A 17,854-nucleotide genomic window follows, 5' to 3' on the forward strand; every position below is an offset into this window, starting at 1 on the left:
GGGCCTGCCGCAAGCATCGGAGGATGGTTTTTGAATGAAAAGTCTCTTTTGATGCCGCTGGCCGGGCGCTGGCTGGCTGTCCTGCTGTGGGGAACAAGGAGATGGCTGTGCTGGAGGAGAGAGTTTGGTTTCCACCTCGGGCGGTGCTCCTGGGGCCAGTCACTGGCCGGCAGCGGGGAGAGACGCCCAGCAAGCGGCCAGCACACCGGAAGGTAAGGAGCCGTGGGGCAACTCTGGGGCTGGGTCCCCCTCTGAGGGGCACTGGGGAGGGCTGCAGGGTGGGGACACACTGCCCTTGCTCCCTGTCCCCTCCCCTGCTTTCTTCAGGTGGGCACCCTCAGCTGTGGTGACCCTGTGTGCCCCCGGCAGCACAGCAGTGGTGGCACAGGCGTGACCATGCCAGCTGTGACCCTACCAGGGCCCTCTGTGCCCCACCAGGGCTCAGCTGGGCCATGTGGGAGCACCGCCGGTCGTGCTGTGGGTCCCAGCGTGTCCCTGCTGTCCCCAGGCTCATCGGTCCCCTGGCACCAGCTCTGCGTGCTGCTCCAACACCTATGGTGGGGAGTTTCCAGTTGGCATCACCACGGTGCTGGGGGTTTCAGCTGAGGGGGATCCACCTGGCTTGGGGTCCTCCTGCCTCTTTCCCGGCTCCTGGGGCTGGGAGAGTCCAGGCTTGATCCTGGCATCCCCTGGCACCCGGCTCCCAGCCCAGCAGGAGATGATGGCTCGTATCAGGGTTAGGAACCCAAAAGTGTGGGATTTGAGCCTAAAGCTGAGGCTGCAGCTCCTCTGGACTCAGTGTGGTCCCTTTCCGGGGCTGTTTGTTCCCTGCTATCAGCTCAGCACGGGGACATTGTGTGTGATCAGCACAGAGTCGCTGTCCCCAGGGTGGCCCTGGTTCTGCCCTGGCACCCACCAGCCGTGGGGACGACGTGACACGGCAGGGCAGGCCCTGGGCATCCCCAGGTGGCTCATAGCCACGGTGGGGGGACACACGGTAGCACGGGGAGGTGACACGTTACACGTGGGCATCATGAGAGGGACCCTGAGAGTGGGGCGGGGGGACAGAGGGGTGGTCCCGGGAGGTGGCAGGGGGTGACTCCGAGGTGTCCCCGGGTGGCCCAGGGCTGTTCTGGATGAAGAGCCGTGGCCGGTCCCCGGTGCGGCGCTGTGCCGGTGCCCGCGGCGCCTTCTACCGCGCCGGGTGATGCCGCTGCCGGTGCCGGTGCAGCGTGATGCCGCTGCCGGTGCCGCTCATCGCTCCCGCAGTGCGGGGCTGGGGACGGTGCCAGGTGCTGCCGGTACCGAGCGGGGGGTCCCCGCGGGTCGCGTGCCGGTGCCGGTAGCGGTGGTGCCGCCGGTGCCGGTGCCGGGCGGGGCCCCCGCGGGCTGCGGGCGGTGCTCAGCCACCACCAGCACAACAGTGGTGATGTTTGCAGCTGTGGTCATGGGGTGGAGTATCAGGAAAAGCAGGAAGAGAGGAACCCGCAGCTGAGGGTGACTGCTGAGTGCCAGCGTGGTGACCTCCATGATGGGTGAGAGATTCCTGCAGGCTGAAGTCTCCAGGGAGGGCTCTAAAGGAATGGAAAACACAGACTGAGGGCAGGTAAAAGAGTAATCCTAAAAACCTAAGAAAATAAACTACTAAAAGACAAAAAAGCCCTCATGATCATGATTCCGGCAGCAGCAGCAGCAAGAAAGACCCTGACAGAGTGCGGATTTTCCAGCAGCAGCCAGAAAGGTGGTCAAATTTGTTGAGACAAGTCCCTGAGCCCCTGATCTATAGGGAGTTGTTTGAGGAGGGCTTTGGGTTAGAGATCCTGCCGGTGGCACGGGGGTCCCAGGGGTTGGTTCTGCCCGTAGCTCTGCACCCCCTCACGTGTTCATGCAACACCCCCCCCTCCTTACCTGCCTGCACCCCCTCACCTGCCCGTGCCCCCCTGCCTGCACCCCCTCGCTTGCGGTGCCCTGCCTGCACCCCCGCACCCCCCGCCCCGCGGCCGTGCCCCGCTGTGCCGCTCTGCAGTCCCCGCTGCTGCCGGGCGGGAGCTGGTGCCCGCTGCCTGCGCTGCCTGCCCATGCTGCCTGCACCGCCTGTCCCCGGGTCCCCCATCCTGCAGGAGGGTGGGGGTCTGGGAGCTGCCGCCCCCGCTTCTGGGGGGCCCTGCCGCAGGAGGTCGGGGGGTTCTGGGTGGCTGTGCCCTGGCAGGGCCTCTCCCCTGCCCACACTCTGGGTCTGGGTCCCCGATGTCCCCGTGCCCTTCCCTGTCCTCCAGCCCGGCCCCGTGCCTGGCCACCACCGGGGCCCCGGGAGCAGCTGTGTCCCTGCTCGGCTGGATGAGGGTGGGCAGTGGGTGCAGGCACCACACACAGTGGGATGCTCGGGACCCCCACACCTCTCCTGACCCCATGGATGCGCTGGGAAGGTCTCGCCCCCAAACCGGTGACCAGTGAGGGACAGGGTGGCAATTCGGCAGCAGACAAGTGGGGTCCCCCTGCTTTCACCTTCTGGGGAGCCAGGCAGTGAGTCCTGGTGTGGGCTGTCCCCTTGACACTGCCTGGTCCCCCCCTAGATGCCAGTGAGCCTCTCAACGGCCCTGCGCGTTGTCGGGACCAGCCTCTTCGCCCTGGCGGTGCTGGGGGGCATCCTCGCCGCCTACGTCACGGGGTACCAGTTCATCCACACGGAGAAGCACTACCTCTCCTTTGGGCTCTACGGGGCCATCCTGGGGCTGCACCTCTTCATCCAGAGCCTCTTCGCCTTCCTGGAGCACCGGCGCATGCGGGACGAGGGGCGGCCGGTGCGGCTGGGGCGCTCGGTGGCCCTCTGCATCGCTGCCTACCAGGAGGATCCCGACTACCTGAAGAAGTGCCTACGCTCCGTCAAGCGCATCGCCTTCCCTGACCTCAAAGTAGTGATGGTGGTGGACGGGAACGGCCCCGATGACACCTACATGCTGGACATCTTCCACGACGTGATGGGCTCAGAGCATTCGGGCAGCTACATCTGGAGGAGCAACTTCCACGCCTTGGGCGAGGGGGAGACAGAGGCCGGGCTGCGGGAAGGGCTGGCCCGCGTCCAGGCGCTGGTGCGGGGCACCACCTACTCCTGCATCCTCCAGAAGTGGGGCGGGAAGCGGGAGGTGATGTACACAGCCTTCCGGGCGCTCGGAGACTCCGTGGACTACATCCAGGTGGATGCATGGGCTGGGGGAGTGTGGGTGGGAGGGGGATGCAGGCAGTGAGCACCCTGCACACATGGCCGGGCAGAGGGGCTGCGGGAGGAGGAAGAGGAGCAGCTCCATGAGCCCATGGCAGCACATGGAGCCTGGTGCACATGGCAAGCCACCAGCACTGGGGTTGAGGGGGTGAAGCCCCACCGGGGTGGCCCTGCCTGCACCGCTGCCCCTGAGGGCTTCGCATCACCTCCTTGGTGCATCCCCTGCCCCAGGCTGGTGTCACCTCATGGGACAGTGTGGCACGGTGCGGGGTGCCAGGCTCCCACATGTGGGCGAGGGGTGGTGGTCAGGGCAGGTCCCACCGTGGTGCCAGCGGCTGGAGCATGTGGTGGGGCTGGGTGGCCTGGGGCAGCAGTGGCCGGGCACTGCGGGGCGCTCCGCTCCCTGCCACCGCCTGCCGGTCTCCGGAGCTCTGCCTCGTCTCGCCGGCCGTGGCTCGGGCTTGCCCGGCTGCGGGCTGGGCTGTCTGCCGGGCGCGCGTGGGCGGCAGGAGCGGGGCTCGACGTTCCCTCTGCCCCCCAGGTGTGTGACTCAGACACGGTGCTGGACCCCGCCTGCACTGCTGAGATGCTCCGCATCCTGGAGGCTGACCCCCGTGTCGGTGGCGTTGGCGGCGATGTCCAGGTACCATGGCCATGATGGAAGGCACTCCAGGGTGGCAAGAGTGCTGGGGGTTGGGGAGGGGGAGGGGGTTGCAGTGGTGCCAGAGCTGACATCCATCCCTTCCCCAGATCCTGAACAAGTACGACTCGTGGATCTCCTTCCTGAGCAGCGTGCGGTACTGGATGGCCTTCAACGTGGAGCGCGCCTGCCAGTCCTACTTCGGCTGCGTGCAGTGCATCAGCGGGCCCCTGGGCATGTACCGCAACGCCCTGCTGCAGCAGTTCCTCGAGGACTGGTACCACCAAACCTTCCTGGGCAGCAAATGCAGCTTCGGGGATGACCGGCACCTCACCAACCGCGTGCTCAGCCTGGGCTACCAGACCAAGTACACGGCTCGCTCCAAGTGCCTGACGGAGACTCCCACCCGCTACCTGCGCTGGCTCAACCAGCAGACCCGCTGGAGCAAGTCCTACTTCCGCGAGTGGCTCTACAACGCTCTGTGGTTCCACAAGCACCACCTCTGGATGACCTACGAGTCGGTGGTGACCGGCTTCTTCCCCTTCTTCCTCATCGCCACCGTCATCCAGCTCTTCTACCGGGGCCGCATCTGGAACATCCTCCTCTTCCTGCTGACGGTGCAGCTGGTGGGCATCATCAAGGCCACCTACGCCTGCTTCCTGCGGGGCAACGCCGAGATGATCTTCATGTCCCTCTACGCCCTCCTCTACATGTCCAGCCTGCTGCCCGCCAAGATGTTCGCCATCGCCACCATCAACAAGTCGGGCTGGGGCACGTCGGGGCGCCGGACCATCGTGGTTAACTTCGTGGGGCTGCTGCCGGTGTCGGTGTGGGTGGCTGTGCTGCTGGGCGGGCTGGCCTACACCGCCTACAGCCAGGACCTCTTCAGCGAGACCGAGGTGGCCTTCCTCGTCTCGGGTGCCATCCTCTACGCCTGCTACTGGGTGGCCCTGCTCACCCTCTACCTGGCCATCGTCGCCCGCCGCTGCGGCAAGCGGCAGGAGCAGTGCGGGCTGGCCTTCGCCGAGGTCTGACTGCGGGGTGGCCCCGGGGACGGGGGGTGACAGCTACCGGTCCCCTCCTTGCCTGCCACCAGCCCCGGTGCAGCCGGCACTGAGCCGTTGGGTGCTGGGCAGCGCTGAGCGCGCCCGCCGTGGCGTTTTCTGATCAAGTCTTGCTCTTTTTGCTGTTGGGGTTTTTTTTTTCCTAATTATTTTCTTTTTATTTTATTTTTTTTTTTCTGTACAAAGCAGGCTGCTGGCTGGGGAGAGGCTGAGCCGGGGCTGCCCGTCACCGGGCTCGGGGACAGCCTTGGTGCTGTGAGGGTGACGGCAGCGTCCCCGTCCCCCCCTTTCTGTGCTTTAAACTGAGCATCCTGGCGGGCTGTGCTGTGCGGAGCGCTGCTGGCCAGGCTCCCCCCACCCCATGGCCATGGCTGGATCCTCCCCCCTACCCCACTTCGGTGCTTTCTTTGGGGACTTCACGGTCCCCCTCCACGGTGCTATGGGCAAAATGGCCCCACGAGGCACCGTCTCCGTCCGGCGCTGTGCTGGCACCGCTGGCTGGTGCTGCTCTGCCTCTGCCCCACCACCACTGTCGTATGTGCGGGCACGTACCCACGGGGAGCCCCCCCGTGGCTCCCTCCAGCCCCTTTCAGGGGGGGCCGGCTGCCCCGGGAGGGCAGCACCTCCCTTCAGCTTTGCCAAAGAGCCAAAGGGGGGGACCCCGGCACGTAGAAACAGGGGAAAACGGGGCCATGGCTTGGCCCCATCCTACCCACCCCGCTGCCTTCCTCGGCGTCTGTCTAGACAGCGGGGAGACACTGGTTTTTGGGCTCGGGCATGCAGAGGAGGGCGGGGAAGAGCCGGTTCCCAACCTTTCCCCTCCCTAGGGAATTCACCCAGTCGTCTCCCCTGGGCCCTCTTTTTTTTTTCAGGGCTTAAGAACCTTTCTACAACTGAGCATTTAGATTGCTTTGTTTAATTTAATACGAGGTTTTTTAGAAGACTTTTGTAGCTCTTTGGTATTCATACTTATTGCTAATTGTTTGTAAATCTATTTATTTTTTAACCTGCGGGTTTTTTTTCATATTTTGGAAAAGTCTGTTTTTATATCCTGACGGATTTGTCAAAATAAAGACTTGCACACAGAAAAAAGCAGTATGTGGAGAAGAGGCTGGTGGCCCTGGTCTGCTGTGACACCTTGGGGGGGGAGCCCAGGGGTGCTTTTAGAGGGGGACATATAGTGGCAGGGAGAACAGTCCATGTGCTAGCACCACCATGGGTCCCCACCATAGGCAGGAGGACAGGGAAAGCTGGCAGCTCACCGGGAACTGATGAGACTGGACACTGAGAGCAGCCCCTGGGATAGGACAGCCCTGTCCAAGCTCAGAGGAGGTCACCACCCACCAGGACCCATCTCACCCAGGATAGCAGCTAGGTTTGTGCCCCAGAGCAAGCCAGGAAGGGCTCTGGGTGCCGGGACACTGGACCCATCATCCTGAGCTGGCCAGAGGTAGGGACAAGGCCATGGCTGACCCTGCATCTCCCTGAGCCCTGGCTGCAGCACAGAGCTCACACCTGCTGGCTCAAGTCCTCAGACTTTCTTGGGCACATTGGTGATGATGGGCTTGGGGCGGGTTTTGAAGAGGAGCTTGGTTTTGATGAGGGCGGTGACGGTGTAGTGGGTGTGTGTTCCTGCGGGGTCAGGCTCGCCAGCTCCCTTCTTCACCAGGACAGCAAAGGGCTTCTCCAGCTGCACCACCTTCCCGTAGAGGATGTGGTGGCCCACGATGAGCACGGGGACCCCCTGGAGAGAGAAGCAGAAGGGGAGGGTGATGGCGGGAGGGCCCCTGGCTGCCAGGGCTGTAAGGTGGCGGTGGGCTGCCTCACCTCCCGGGTGTAGTGCAGGTCCCCCAGGAGGCTCCCCGCTAGTCCAGCGCTCTGCCGGGGCTCAACCTCGCCCTGCAGCTCCACCAGCACCCACTCCGCCAGGCCTCCAGCACCCTCCCTGTGGGAAAGAGAGGCAGCTTCACCCAGCGGCTCAAACCCTGCCTGGGGCCCGGGCGCTGCCGGGGGCAGGATCAGTCCCTCTGGGGCTGCACAGCCTGCTGGGGCCTCACCTGGAGACGACGATCTGCACCATGCTCCGGGCCCTGCAAAGTACCGGCAGAGACACGGTCAGCGTCCGGGGGAGAGAAGGCGGGGAGGACAGGCCGTGCTGCACCGGGAGCCCCCAAAGAGCCTCCAGCCCCCCGGGCCCGAGGCTTTCCCCGGTATTCTCTCTCGGTCCTTAGTGCTGTCCCCACGTCCCACAGACTCCCATGCCCAGACACCCCTCCCCCGGACCATGCAGCCCCCCCCCCTCCCCCCCACCCCGGGCCGCCGTTACGCGGGGCGCTGGTGCCCTCCAGCGGCCCCGGTGCTGCGGGACTGGGCCGGGGCAACCGGGCCGCTGGCCAGGCCCTTCCCGTCTCCCACTCCCGGCATAGTCCTTCCCGCCCCGCCGAGCCCCGTCCCGCTCCCCCGAGCCCCGCTCCCGTACCCTCCGGCCGAGCCGGAGCCGCCTCCCCGCAGCCTCCGAATCTCCCGCCGCGACGCGCAGAGTCTGCTTCCTCTTCCGGTGTCTGCCCTCCCGCCACCACTTCCGCTTCCGGGTGCGCCGGGCGCACGTGGGGGTGGTGCGCGGGGCGGAGCGGGGTCGGGACCGGGGCCCGGTTGCGGGATGGGGGAGTTCGAGGTGCACCGGGTGCGGTTCTTCGGCCTGGTGCCGGCCGGCGTCCGCTGCCTGGCCTGCCAGCCCCGCGACGGCCGCCGCTTGGCTCTGGCCCGCACCGACGGCGCCGTCGAGGTCTACAACTTCGCCGCCAACTACTTCCAGGAGAAGGTGAGGGGGTCTCGCCTGGGCCGTACCGGGCTATACCGAGCCGTACCGGGCTATAGGGGGCCGTACCGGGCCGGGCGTCGGGTAACAGGTATCCCTCCCCAGGTGATCCCCGGGCACGAAAGCCGGTCGGTGGAAGCGCTGTGCTGGACGGCGGGGGACCGGCTCTTCGGTGCTGGCCTCGGCGGGGAGATCACCGAGTATGACCTGTCCCGGCTCTGCGTGGCCCGGTCGGTCGATGGAGGCGGGGGACCCATCTGGAGCATGGCGGCCAACAGCAGCGGCACACAGCTGGCGGTGAGTGCGGCCGGGAAGGGGACGGGGGCTGGGATTGGGATGGGGGTGTCTCCCCCACCCTCCCCGAAAAGGGCTCTCCTGCCCCACCGAGGCTGAGTCCAGCCTCCCCACAGATCGGCTGCGAGGACGGCTCCGTTAAGCTCTTCCAAGTCGTGCCGGGGGGGATCCAGTTTGAGCGGAACCTGGACAGGCGGAAAGGTGAGTCGGTGCTGCAGTGGCATCGTCCTGCTGTCCCTCCTGTCTGTCCTGCTGCCCTGGCCTTGATGACAGAGGGGCTGCAAGTCCACAGGGTCACACCTGGATCTTCTTTCCCCTCAGGCCGCATCCTGTGCCTCTCCTGGCACCCGTCGGACACTCACATAGCAGCCGGCTCCATCGATATCCTCCGCGTGTTTGACGTCAGTTCAGGTAATTCCCACCCTGAGGGGTGAGCCCAGCCTGTTCCCTGCCCCGGGGGGACCATCAGTACCACCCCACCCCGTGCTCTGGGGAGGGGGTGTTGTCCCTTTGACACCCCTGACTGTCATCTCAGGCCAGACTGTCCAGAGGGTCATGGTGAACTACCACGTGCACAAGGTGCAGCGCGAGTGCATCGTGTGGAGCATCGCCTTCCTCTCGAGCGGCACCGTTGTCACCTCGGACTCCTTTGGGAGGGTGCAGTTCTGGGATTGGGAACGAGGGACACTGCAGGAGTCCCACACTGTCAGCACCTCAGCCGTCCTCTCGCTGTCTGTGTCAGAGGTAGGTGAGCCCCCCTGAGTACCCCCCCAAAGTTGCTGGGGCCTGTCTGGGCTCCTGTGTGCTGGGCTGGAGGTGCTCGAGTGGGAGCTGCCTGGCTCACTGGGCTGGGAGAGGGGGTGCTGGTCCCTGCCTGCCTCCTGGTGCTGCCCTCTTGTTCTTCCTGGTCTGCACCCAAAAATCCTGGGGTCTTTGGGAAACCTCGGGTTGAGAAACCCCATTTCTCTCACCAGAAGGAGGACAGCATCGTCGTGGGCACCTCAACGGGGGCCACCTACCAGTTTCAGCTGCTGCCGGTGAAGATGGGCAGCCTGGAGAAGCGCTGGGTGCGGACAAAGCCCTTCCAGCATCACACCCATGACGTGCGAGCCGTGGCGCACAGCTCGACGGCTCTCATCTCTGGGGGTAGGACTGGCCATGGTCACGAGGAGGGCTTGGGTCTCTCCCCCCAGTACTGGTTCAGTTGACCTCTGCTTGGCTTCCAGGCCTGGATGCCCAGCTGGTGATCCGCCCACTGATGGAGAAGGTACAGAAGAAGGGCTACGAGGCAGCGCTCCGCAAATTCACCTTCCCCCACGTGAGTGCCACTCTGAGGGGGAGGTCTCACGCCTGGCGAGGCAGGATGGCAGGGGCTGGCTCTTCCTGTGGGAGAAAGCTGGCCCTCCTTGCCCCGTTGGGACCCCTCCCTGGCCCTGGCGAGTCTGGAGCGGGCGAGAGGGTAGAAGTTGGCAAGCTCGTCTTGCTGGTCCTGCTGGGCCTCCCATCTCCACGCTCCTATCCCACGGGACCCAGTCCTTCCCCTTCCCCGCCCTGGAGTCTCTAGCACCCCAGGGCATTTCGGCTTTGGTCTAGCCCTTTCTGCCAGGCTGCGGGTTCATGACAGTCTGCCCATTTCTGCACGCAGCGACGCCTTGTCTCCTGTGCCAGGAAAGCCAGGCTCCTTCTCTTCCAGTTCTCCCAGCACCTGGAGCTCTGGAGACTTGGTTCCACCAACAAGACTGGTGAGTTGCGAGGCTCAGCTCTGATACAAGCCTTGTGGCAGAGCTCACGCTGCCTGAAGGATTTTGGGCATGAACTGTCTTGTGCTTGGGCAGCAGAGGGATCGTTTAGCCCAGGCCCCTTCCTCCCTACAGCCCTGTGCTGGCGTGGTGGCCAGAGGGTGGCCGTTTCCCAGAATGGTGTGTACCTGGGCATGGGCCACACAGCTCTTGTGAGGCTGTCCTTGTGCTTCCAGCAGAACTGGGCCAGGTCCTGAGAAGTTCAGCCTTGGGGGAGGTTGGGGAAGGTCTGAGCTCTCCTTTGGGCACTGCTCCCTTGGGATCTCCTGCTGCTCGACAGGACCTGGGTGGTTTTGCCACTGTCGCTGATGTGCCATATGGTTTCTTGTCATCCCAGGAAAGGATGGCGAGGTCCTTCCCTTGTGCCGCATGCCTGAGCACCTCGTGCAGCTCAAAAGCAAGGTAAGACTGAGCCAGGGTCCGCCTTGGTGCCTGCCCCGCTGCTGGATGGGGCTTGGCAGCCTCTGCTCTCCCTCTGACAGCTGTGCCGTGTGTGCCAGGCTGCCAGGGGATCTCACAGACCCCACTCGGCCCCTCTGTGTTTCCAGGGTCCGGAGCACATCTACTGCAGCTGCGTCTCGCCCTGTGGCAGCTGGGTCGCCTACTCCACAGCCTCCCGCTTCCACCTCTACCAAGTGCGGTACGAGGGCGACAGCGTCAGTGTCAAGAAGGTGAGGAGGGCAACAGGCTGCCCCACTGCCAGGGAGGCTGGCGGGTGGCTGTAGGATTCTGGGGGGCTGGCATGGCCAGGGTTGCTCAAGGGGAGCTCAAGGGTGGCAGTGGTAGGTGGCCGCCAGCGCTGCTTTTACTCCCTTGTAGGTCCCCAAAGTGCCCAAGCTGCTGCTACCGGCCTATCAGCTCCAGTTCTCCGCTGACTCCAGCCGCCTCTTCGTCGCCTCTGCTCGAGGCTCTGTCCACGTCCTGCAGCTGCTGGAGCCGGGGGGCTGCAAACACCTGCACACGTTTCGGCCGCCATCAGGTTTGGGCTGGGGGGGAGCTGGGGGGGTGCTGGGGGTCCCTGGGTTCCGTGTCCCATCCCCACTGTGGGTGCAGAGGGGTGTACAGGGCCAAGCGTGTCCCCCCTCTCCTCTCCTGGGGTATGTGAGGCTCTGGCAGCCTCTGCCCTGTGTTGGTGCCACCCTCGTGGCCTGACACAGGTTGGGGAGTTTGGGGTACCCAGATGGGCAGGGGAGTTGTGGGTCTGGACATCCCTTGGGGGTGGATCCAGGGCTCTTTGCAGGCCTGAGCACCCATTACAGCCAGGGAGGGTGTCTCCACAGGGTGCCCCGAGGCCGTTTACCTGCTGGCAGTGAGCGCAGACGGGCACTGGTTGGCCGCAGTCAGCGGGGACTGGGCAATCCACATCTACAACCTGAAATGCTTCAAGGTAGGGGCAGGTGCTGGAGGGCGCTGCGGGGATGAACCCCACTGCCCTCCTGGCTTGGGGAGGGGGAGGCTGCGTGAGGGAGGGCTTGGTGCGTGGGGACCCCTCCCCGCAAGCGATGGCTGCATCTCTGGAGCAGGGCTGGGGGTGGGCGTGTGGGAAGGGGAGGTGGGAGCGGGCCCTGGTTGCTCCCGTCAGTGTGCTGTCCTCCTGCCTTGCAGCATCACTGCACGGTGCCCACGTACGACTGCGCGGTGACAGCCCTCGCCATCCACCCCGTCACCAACAACCTCGTTATCTCCTACTCGGACCAGCAGGTAGGAGATCTCCCAGTTGCAGCCCTCATGGCTCTCGTCCCTTCCCCGTGGCTCTCTCCTTGGCCTCGGGGCTTTCTGGCTGGAGAGCTTGCAGCTCAGGGCGATGCTGGGGAGGACGAGACCTCACGAGCCGTTCTGCCTCCCCTCTCCAGCTGTTTGAGTTCAGCATCCCCGAGAAGCAGTACACGGCCTGGAGCCGCACGGTGCAGAACCAGGGGCTACACAAGGACTGGCTGGAGAGAGACTCGCCCATCACCCACATCACCTTCAACCCCAAGAACCCCTCACACATCCTGCTCCACGACATCTACATGTTTTGCGTCCTCGACAAGTCCCTGGTGAGCCTGTGTGCCTGCTCGGGAGGGCTGGGTTTGTGTGCAGGGCATCTCCCCTGCCCAGTCCAGCTGTCCCCGTCCCCACCGGGAATGGAGGGAAGGAGCAGAGGGAAGGTTGAGGTGATGGTGGTACTCACATCTGCTCTGTGCTCTCCTCACAGCCCTTGCCAGACAACAGTGCCCTCCTGATGAACCAGAGCACCCTGAAGCAGCTCCCGGAGACCGCCAGGCAGCGGCAGCTCCACGCCTTCAAGATCTGCAAGAAGTTCCAGGTGGGTGAAAGCGTCACCGCGGGTGTGCTGTTGTTGAGGAGGGGGGATCTGGGGGTTCCTTGCGCCCGTGGCCTCTCCTGCTCTTGTGCCCAGTGACTCCTAGTGCTGTACCAGTGCCGGGCACCCAAGTGGCAGAGCAGAGCTCAATCTCAGTCCCTGTCACGGTGCAGCCACTTGCTGCAATCTCATGGGCTCCAGCTGTGGGGCAGCTCTGCATGGCCGAGCCCAGCAAGCCGAGGCAGAGGGGGGCCAGCACCCCGCTCTGATCTCCTGCCCCCTCCCTGTCCCACAGCCCCTGCTCTTTGCTGATCTGCTGGACGAGAACTGCCTCGTGATGGTGGAGCGGCCCATCATGGACTTCAAGACCCAGCTGCCGCTGCCCATCCAAAAGAAGAAATTTGGCACTTGAAGGCAGGATGAGCTGCTTCCAGCCGCGAGGAACTGTGTGTGTTGCATTCCCAGGGAAGGGAGTAGGAATAAACCCCACTGTTCTCTACAGATGCAGGCTCGGGGCTCATCCTTGCCCTGCGGGAGCGGGGGCTCCGTGGTGTTGGAGCAGCAGGTCAGGTTGGTGCTGGCCCCCGGGCATGAGGATGGAGCCACCTTGGAGGACTCCCGTGCTGTGCTGGTCAAAAGGAGACGAGGCAGCACCCCAGATCTCCTGGGCCATCTTTCTGGCCGCTCTGCTGGGCAGCATCGGGTCCTGGTCTTGCCTTCTCTCTCTCCTTGTGCTGGCCAGCAGCTGGGTTGCTTGGTGGCCACTGGGGCTCTCCCTGTGGCCTGGGAGTTACTCCTGAAGGCAAGTTATTCCTGAAGCCTGGCAGTAGAGGGGACAGACGACGACAGGGAGTTGGATTCGGGGGCTCCCTACGCTTTCCTTTCCCCAGAGGACACATCCCCCATCCCAGAGGAAGGGGCTCGGGGGGAAAATGAGGGTTTTTGGAACAGCTGCTGGCTCGCTGCCCTGAAAATAAGAGTCCAAACCGGGGAGCGGAGCCCGGGAAATGGAGAGCGGGGCGGGGTAAGAAGCGCGGGGGCGGGAAATTGATGGGGGCGTGTCTTCATCGCCCCTCCCTCCGGCGCGGCCAATCGCTGCAGCGGCGGCTGAGCCGCCGCTGCAGCGATTGGCCGCGCCGGAGGGAGGGGAGGGGCGTCCCAGCCCCGCCTCTCTCGTAGCGCTCAGCCTATCGCAGCGCGCCATGCGGGCGGGGGGCGTGGCCTTCTGGCCACACCCCCTCGCCCCCCAGGCCACGCCCCCTTCCCCCCGGTGCGCGGCGCCAAGCGGCGGCGGCAGCGGCGGCATGGCCGTGTGGACCCGGGCTTGCAAAACGGGGCTGCTGGAGCTGCTGCTGCGGGAACGTTGGGTGCGGGTGGCGGCGGAGCTGAGCGGGGAGGCGCTGAGCCTGACGGCGGAACCGGGAGGCGGCGAAGCGGCGGCGGCGCTTAACGGCGTGGTTAACGGCAACGCGGAGGCGGCGGCGCCCGGTTGCGTGCGGAGGGTGCGGGTGGTGAAAGCGGAGGCGGGAGGGCTCGGGATCAGCATCAAGGGAGGTCGGGAGAATCGTATGCCGGTGCTCATCTCACGGATCTTCCCGGGGCTGGCGGCGGAACGGAGCGGGGCGCTCCGTCTGGGCGACGCCATCCTCGCCGTTAACGGCGTCGATCTCCGGGATGCCACCCACGATCAAGCCGTCCAGGCGCTCAAGCGAGCCGGGAGGGAGGTCATCCTCGAAGGTACGGCTAACCCAACCCAACCCCGCCCCGCCCACGGTACCGGCCCCTTGAGCTTCTCTCCTTCCTCTCCCGGGTGACCCTCGCCCCGTTACCGAGTCCCGCCACAGTTCCCTGCCTCTGTCACCGGGGTCCCAGAATCCCTCGTGGGTCCCTTTTCCAGTTGCGGGACCCCACTCCCCCCACCCCACCCCGGTCACGGTACGTGTGTCCCCTACCCAAAACCCCCAGCCCCGGTGCTGAGTCCCGACCTGCGACGGGGACAGGGGTGTCCCTTCCCCAGCCGGGGTCCTCCTGCTTGTGGTGGGATGGGGACCCATCCCAGCTGGGGACAAGGACTGGCCATCTCTGCTGACTGTGCACCCCCGGGACACACCTGGGGTCCCCCAGATACGTTGTGCTCCCCAGGACAGGGTGTCACCCGTGGCACCTCTGGGGACAGGGAGCCCCTAAGACGGGTGGGTTCTTGTGCCCCCTGAGTCCCCAGGGAGGGCTATGGCTCCTTGGGAGGTGGGTTTGGGGTCTGCCCATGTCCCGTGGGTTCGGTGCCTGTGGCACAGGTGGCGGAGCTGCCGGCTCCTGCCCGACCTGTTTCCCAGCAGCCCGACAAGCTCGGGCAGGACCCGCCTGGCCCGCTGGCGTGCGGCACGGGGCTGGTGCCATGGGGTGCCATGCCCCAGGCGTGCGGCACGGGGCTGGTGCCGTGGGGTGCCATGTCCCAGGAGGACATGAGCCCCTTGTGCCGTGGGTCAGGGTGGTCCATGTAGGTCTGTGGTGTCACCCACGCCGTCCCAGTGTCCTAGAGAGGCCATCTGTCCATGGATGTGGCTGGGGTGGGCTGAAGCTGGTGGCAGGTGCTCCCACTCGCCCACCTACTCCTGACATGAGGGTGGGTGGGTGCGTGGGCTCCCTGGCAAGGCAGCACCCAGCCCGGAGGGGCTCTGTGCGTCTCGGGGGTTCTATGGGGGCCAAGGTGGACCCGCAGGGTTGGGCTTGGCTTTTAAACACCCGTCTGGTCGGGGTCTGCTGTTGGGGGCAGCGAGAGTCCCCATGGCTCCCTCATGCCGGTGTTGCCATCTCCCCGCCGCATCCTTCCCCTGTCTCACGCCGCCCGGCCGTTTGATCCTGTCCCACAGGAGCTCCAGCCCCGTGGCCTGTTTGTCCCTCGCTTCCGCCACAGGCACAGGCGTTGCGGCAGCCGCCCCTTCCCACCAGGGCTGTGAGTCTCTTCATCCCATGGCTACAGCTGCCCTACGGCCTCAGGGGGGTGGTCCGGTGGCAAGCTGGCATCTGGTGCTGGGAAAGACCTCTGCCACCACTGTCCCACCCCATCCCTCCTCTCCAGCCCCTGGAGGTGTGACTGCCCCGGCAGGCAGGGCTTGTGGGCTGGTGCCAGGGCCAGTGGTGGAGCGTGGGATCACCAGCCCTGCACCGGTACCCCGGTGGGAGTGGCAGCCCTTGCCCTGGGCACCGGGTTTGACCACAGGGACCCGTGTTGGGTGTCTTCCTTCCGGGGTGCCTGGGGTGCACGGCAGGCTCCGGCGCACGGGGGGAAGGGAGCCCTTCCGCCTCTGGGGGGGGGAGCTGTGGGCAGAGCTGCCGGCCAGCCGGCACACGGGCAGGCCCAGCGGCCAGCAAAGAGGAAGGCTGGTTGCAAGAGCCGACCCACCCGCAAATGTGGGGGAACCTCTGTGGTGTTTCCCCCCTACACCGGGTGCCGGTGGCAGGAGGGGGCTCTGGCCCTGAGGACGGACCGATGCCGTCCGGGCACCGTGCAGGTAGTTGGCAAGGCCGGTGCTCACCCAGCATTGCCGTGCAGCCGGAGCAGCCGCCTTCCTGCGGCAGGTCGGGCGAGGGGTGCAGGCGGCGGCGGGGTTTCCTCTGTGGTGAGCGCAATAGGCAGGGCGGCGGCAGCTGCGCCGGGGCGGCCGTGCACCGGCCACCAGCTCACCAGAAGCAGAAGAGTTGGTTGCAGGTGCCACCACCCTGGTGCCGGTTTTGTGCCCACCAGCATGGGGCTCCCCATGCTCCTGAGTATCCTGTAGCTTCAGGGAGCTGGATCTGTCACTGTCCCCACCGGCAGGCACGGTCCTGTGAATCCGCTCGCTGCTGGGGTGTGATTTCCATGACACCAAGCTGTCCCAGCTCCTGCTGAGGTCCACCAGCATGGCCATGGCCCCACCGAGCCCACGCTCCTCCGGCAGCGCCCCAGCACGGCGCCCAGGCCCCCGTGGCTCGGCCTCTCGCTCTCCCTGCTCCAGGGGCTCTTGACAAGCCTGGCCTTCAGGCAGGTGGTGGCCATGCCCCGGTGGAGGTTCGCCCTGGCACCGTGGACTGGGGGGCTGGCTGGAGGGTGCTGAGCTGCCGGGCCCGCTGCCGGAGGCAGCTCCCACATCTGGCAAACATCTGCCAAGCGGCCCCGGGGCGGGAGCTGCTGCCTCTGCTGCTGCCCCTGCAGCACGGCCCTGTCCTGCCCGGCCGGGCGGCGGGATTAGGGGTGCGCGGGGAGGGCGGTAATCCTGGGATCAGCGCGGCGGGGGAGGCTAATATTAACTCGTTTGCTGCCCGCGCAAGGACAAGGCAGCACATCCCCACCCAGCCGCGCCGCTCGGATCAGCAAATCCAGCCGGAGGGCAGGGGGGGGCCGGGCTCCCCATCCCCACGGGCTGCTGTCAGCCCCCACACCCGTGGGGGGGGGTGGGATTTGCTGTGGGGAAGCTCAGGGCCGTGGGCAGGCGCTTGCCCATGGGGTCCAGGCTCAGCACGACCGTCCCAGAGCAGGGACCCAGGGCCCCCACCGCCACCATCGCTCCCACTCCAGCAAAGCCTGCTGGCCTGGCTGCAGCGGGGTGTTCTCTTTCCCTGAAAAATCACTGTGGGGCGGATGACGGCTTTATTTGCTTTATTTTGTTTGTTTTCGACTCCCTGCTGCACCCCCGGGGGGGGGTGTGTGTGTGGGGGGGTGTGGACGTTGCTGTTCCCAGCACGTCCCCTCCTTTGGGGCTCGGGGCAGGCAGCCCACCCTCTCATGGCGTGCGTGCTGGGGAGCCGTGTCCGGGGGGGTGGGACACACATCGGGCGAGGGTCCAGCGCCGGCGTCAGGCGCCGCGTCCCCGGCTGCTGTTGGCACTCGCTCGCAGCTTTCCTGCCTGGCCCAGCACGTCGTCCCGCGCGGCCTCATCCCAGCTCTGGCAGGCGGCTCCGCTGACATTCCCTGACATCTTTGAAGGCGTTGGCTTTCCCCCCCGAGCGGGGTGGCTGATGCGGGCGCTGGGGACCCTGCGGTAGCACCACCAGCTCCTGCTGGCCCCATCCAGAGCTGGGATGGGGTTCGGGGTGCTGGCCCCTCGCCGGGGCTCCACTTTGGCCGGGCTGGGTGGTGCGCTCAGGGAGGGACGATCCCAAGGGGAACAGGAGCTGGTGCCTCCTTCCTTCCTGCCTGGCCTGGAGAGGAGCGTGGAGCCGGGATGTCCTGGCTGCAAACCCTCCTCTTCCTCGTCCTGTGCAGCGGGGGGGAGGCTGCTGGCAGGCATGAGCGGCGGAGCCCTGGGGTCAGCTCACCCGTCGGCTTCGCCTGCGGTGCTGGAAACTTGGCCGGTGCCATCCTCCCCGCAGCGCAGCGGCCGGGGTGGGTCAGGATGGGCTGCAGGCTGACCTCCTGCCCGGCCCCATTGTGCTGTGCCGCCTTCCCTTTCCTACGCCCGCGCCGGCAACGGGGATGAGCTGTCAGAGACTGTCTCCTGCTCGGGACACCTCCGTCTCTGGGCAGGGTGGGACCCTCTGGGCCGTACCCTGGTCTGCAGGGCTCTCCGGGGCTGCCATGCCCCCCTAGGGTGTGAAGGCAGGGTGCCACCTTCCCCACTGCTTGTCCACTGCATGTGGCACCATGCTGGGGGACAAGCTCAGCTCCCTGGTGCGGCTTGGGGAGGTCCTACAACCCCCCCATGCATGCCAAGGTGGGGAGAAGACACACACCCCCC

At 65.9% G+C, this 17,854-nt stretch overlaps 4 protein-coding genes across 4 annotated transcripts in view; 3 read left to right on the forward strand and 1 right to left on the reverse strand.

Annotated features, from left to right (window-relative positions):
* The first annotated feature begins 2,573 nt into the window (after positions 1-2,573).
* HAS3 (hyaluronan synthase 3) lies at positions 2,574-5,536 on the forward strand. The gene is made up of 3 exons (XM_014942208.1): positions 2,574-3,194; positions 3,762-3,863; positions 3,971-5,536. The coding sequence occupies exons 1-3, from the start codon at positions 2,574-2,576 to the stop codon at positions 4,892-4,894; spliced, it is 1,647 nt and encodes a 548-aa protein (XP_014797694.1). The 3' UTR covers positions 4,895-5,536.
* A 288-nt stretch (positions 5,537-5,824) lies between these two features.
* CHTF8 (chromosome transmission fidelity factor 8) lies at positions 5,825-7,490 on the reverse strand. Its single transcript, XM_014942209.1, has 4 exons — positions 7,404-7,490; positions 6,982-7,014; positions 6,752-6,869; positions 5,825-6,668 (listed from the first exon to the last, which is right to left on the reverse strand). The coding sequence occupies exons 2-4, from the start codon at positions 7,002-7,004 to the stop codon at positions 6,456-6,458; spliced, it is 354 nt and encodes a 117-aa protein (XP_014797695.1). The 5' UTR covers positions 7,005-7,014; positions 7,404-7,490; the 3' UTR covers positions 5,825-6,455.
* A 37-nt stretch (positions 7,491-7,527) lies between these two features.
* Positions 7,528-12,643, forward strand: UTP4 (UTP4 small subunit processome component). Its single transcript, XM_014942213.1, has 16 exons — positions 7,528-7,745; positions 7,848-8,039; positions 8,153-8,237; positions 8,358-8,447; positions 8,572-8,780; positions 9,011-9,182; positions 9,263-9,354; positions 9,682-9,778; positions 10,173-10,237; positions 10,384-10,506; positions 10,655-10,814; positions 11,116-11,222; positions 11,441-11,536; positions 11,689-11,874; positions 12,033-12,143; positions 12,436-12,643. The coding sequence occupies exons 1-16, from the start codon at positions 7,584-7,586 to the stop codon at positions 12,550-12,552; spliced, it is 2,064 nt and encodes a 687-aa protein (XP_014797699.1). The 5' UTR covers positions 7,528-7,583; the 3' UTR covers positions 12,553-12,643.
* Positions 12,644-13,430: 787 nt separating this feature from the next.
* The window catches only part of SNTB2 (syntrophin, beta 2 (dystrophin-associated protein A1, 59kDa, basic component 2)), a 7,810-nt gene continuing 3,386 nt past the window's right edge, over positions 13,431-17,854 (forward strand). Inside the window, exon 1 of the mRNA XM_014942207.1 lies at positions 13,431-13,877. Coding sequence (XP_014797693.1) covers positions 13,445-13,877 — 433 coding nt within the window. The 5' untranslated portion in view covers positions 13,431-13,444. The remainder of the gene's footprint in view (positions 13,878-17,854) is intronic.

This window comes from Calidris pugnax, unplaced genomic scaffold (genome assembly GCF_001431845.1).
Source record: "Calidris pugnax isolate Ruff unplaced genomic scaffold, ASM143184v1 scaffold28, whole genome shotgun sequence".
Taxonomy (NCBI): Eukaryota; Metazoa; Chordata; class Aves; order Charadriiformes; family Scolopacidae; genus Calidris; species Calidris pugnax.

What these genes read in the sequence shown, in the direction of transcription:
- HAS3 (XM_014942208.1), top strand. Translation starts at nt 2,574, where the DNA reads ATGCCAGTGAGCCTCTCAACGGCCCTGCGCGTTGTCGGGACCAGCCTC. An exon ending in ACTCCGTGGACTACATCCAG is followed by an intron (nt 3,195 to 3,761) that starts GTGGATGCATGG and finishes TCTGCCCCCCAG; the next exon opens with GTGTGTGACTCAGACACGGT. An exon ending in GCGTTGGCGGCGATGTCCAG is followed by an intron (nt 3,864 to 3,970) that starts GTACCATGGCCA and finishes TCCCTTCCCCAG; the next exon opens with ATCCTGAACAAGTACGACTC.
- CHTF8 (XM_014942209.1), bottom strand. Translation starts at nt 7,004, where the DNA reads ATGGTGCAGATCGTCGTCTCCAG. An exon ending in GTGCAGATCGTCGTCTCCAG is followed by an intron (nt 6,870 to 6,981) that starts GTGAGGCCCCAG and finishes TCTTTCCCACAG; the next exon opens with GGAGGGTGCTGGAGGCCTGG. An exon ending in ACCTGCACTACACCCGGGAG is followed by an intron (nt 6,669 to 6,751) that starts GTGAGGCAGCCC and finishes TTCTCTCTCCAG; the next exon opens with GGGGTCCCCGTGCTCATCGT.
- UTP4 (XM_014942213.1), top strand. Translation starts at nt 7,584, where the DNA reads ATGGGGGAGTTCGAGGTGCACCGGGTGCGGTTCTTCGGCCTGGTGCCG. An exon ending in TGGTTCCACCAACAAGACTG is followed by an intron (nt 9,779 to 10,172) that starts GTGAGTTGCGAG and finishes TTGTCATCCCAG; the next exon opens with GAAAGGATGGCGAGGTCCTT. An exon ending in CACGTTTCGGCCGCCATCAG is followed by an intron (nt 10,815 to 11,115) that starts GTTTGGGCTGGG and finishes GTGTCTCCACAG; the next exon opens with GGTGCCCCGAGGCCGTTTAC.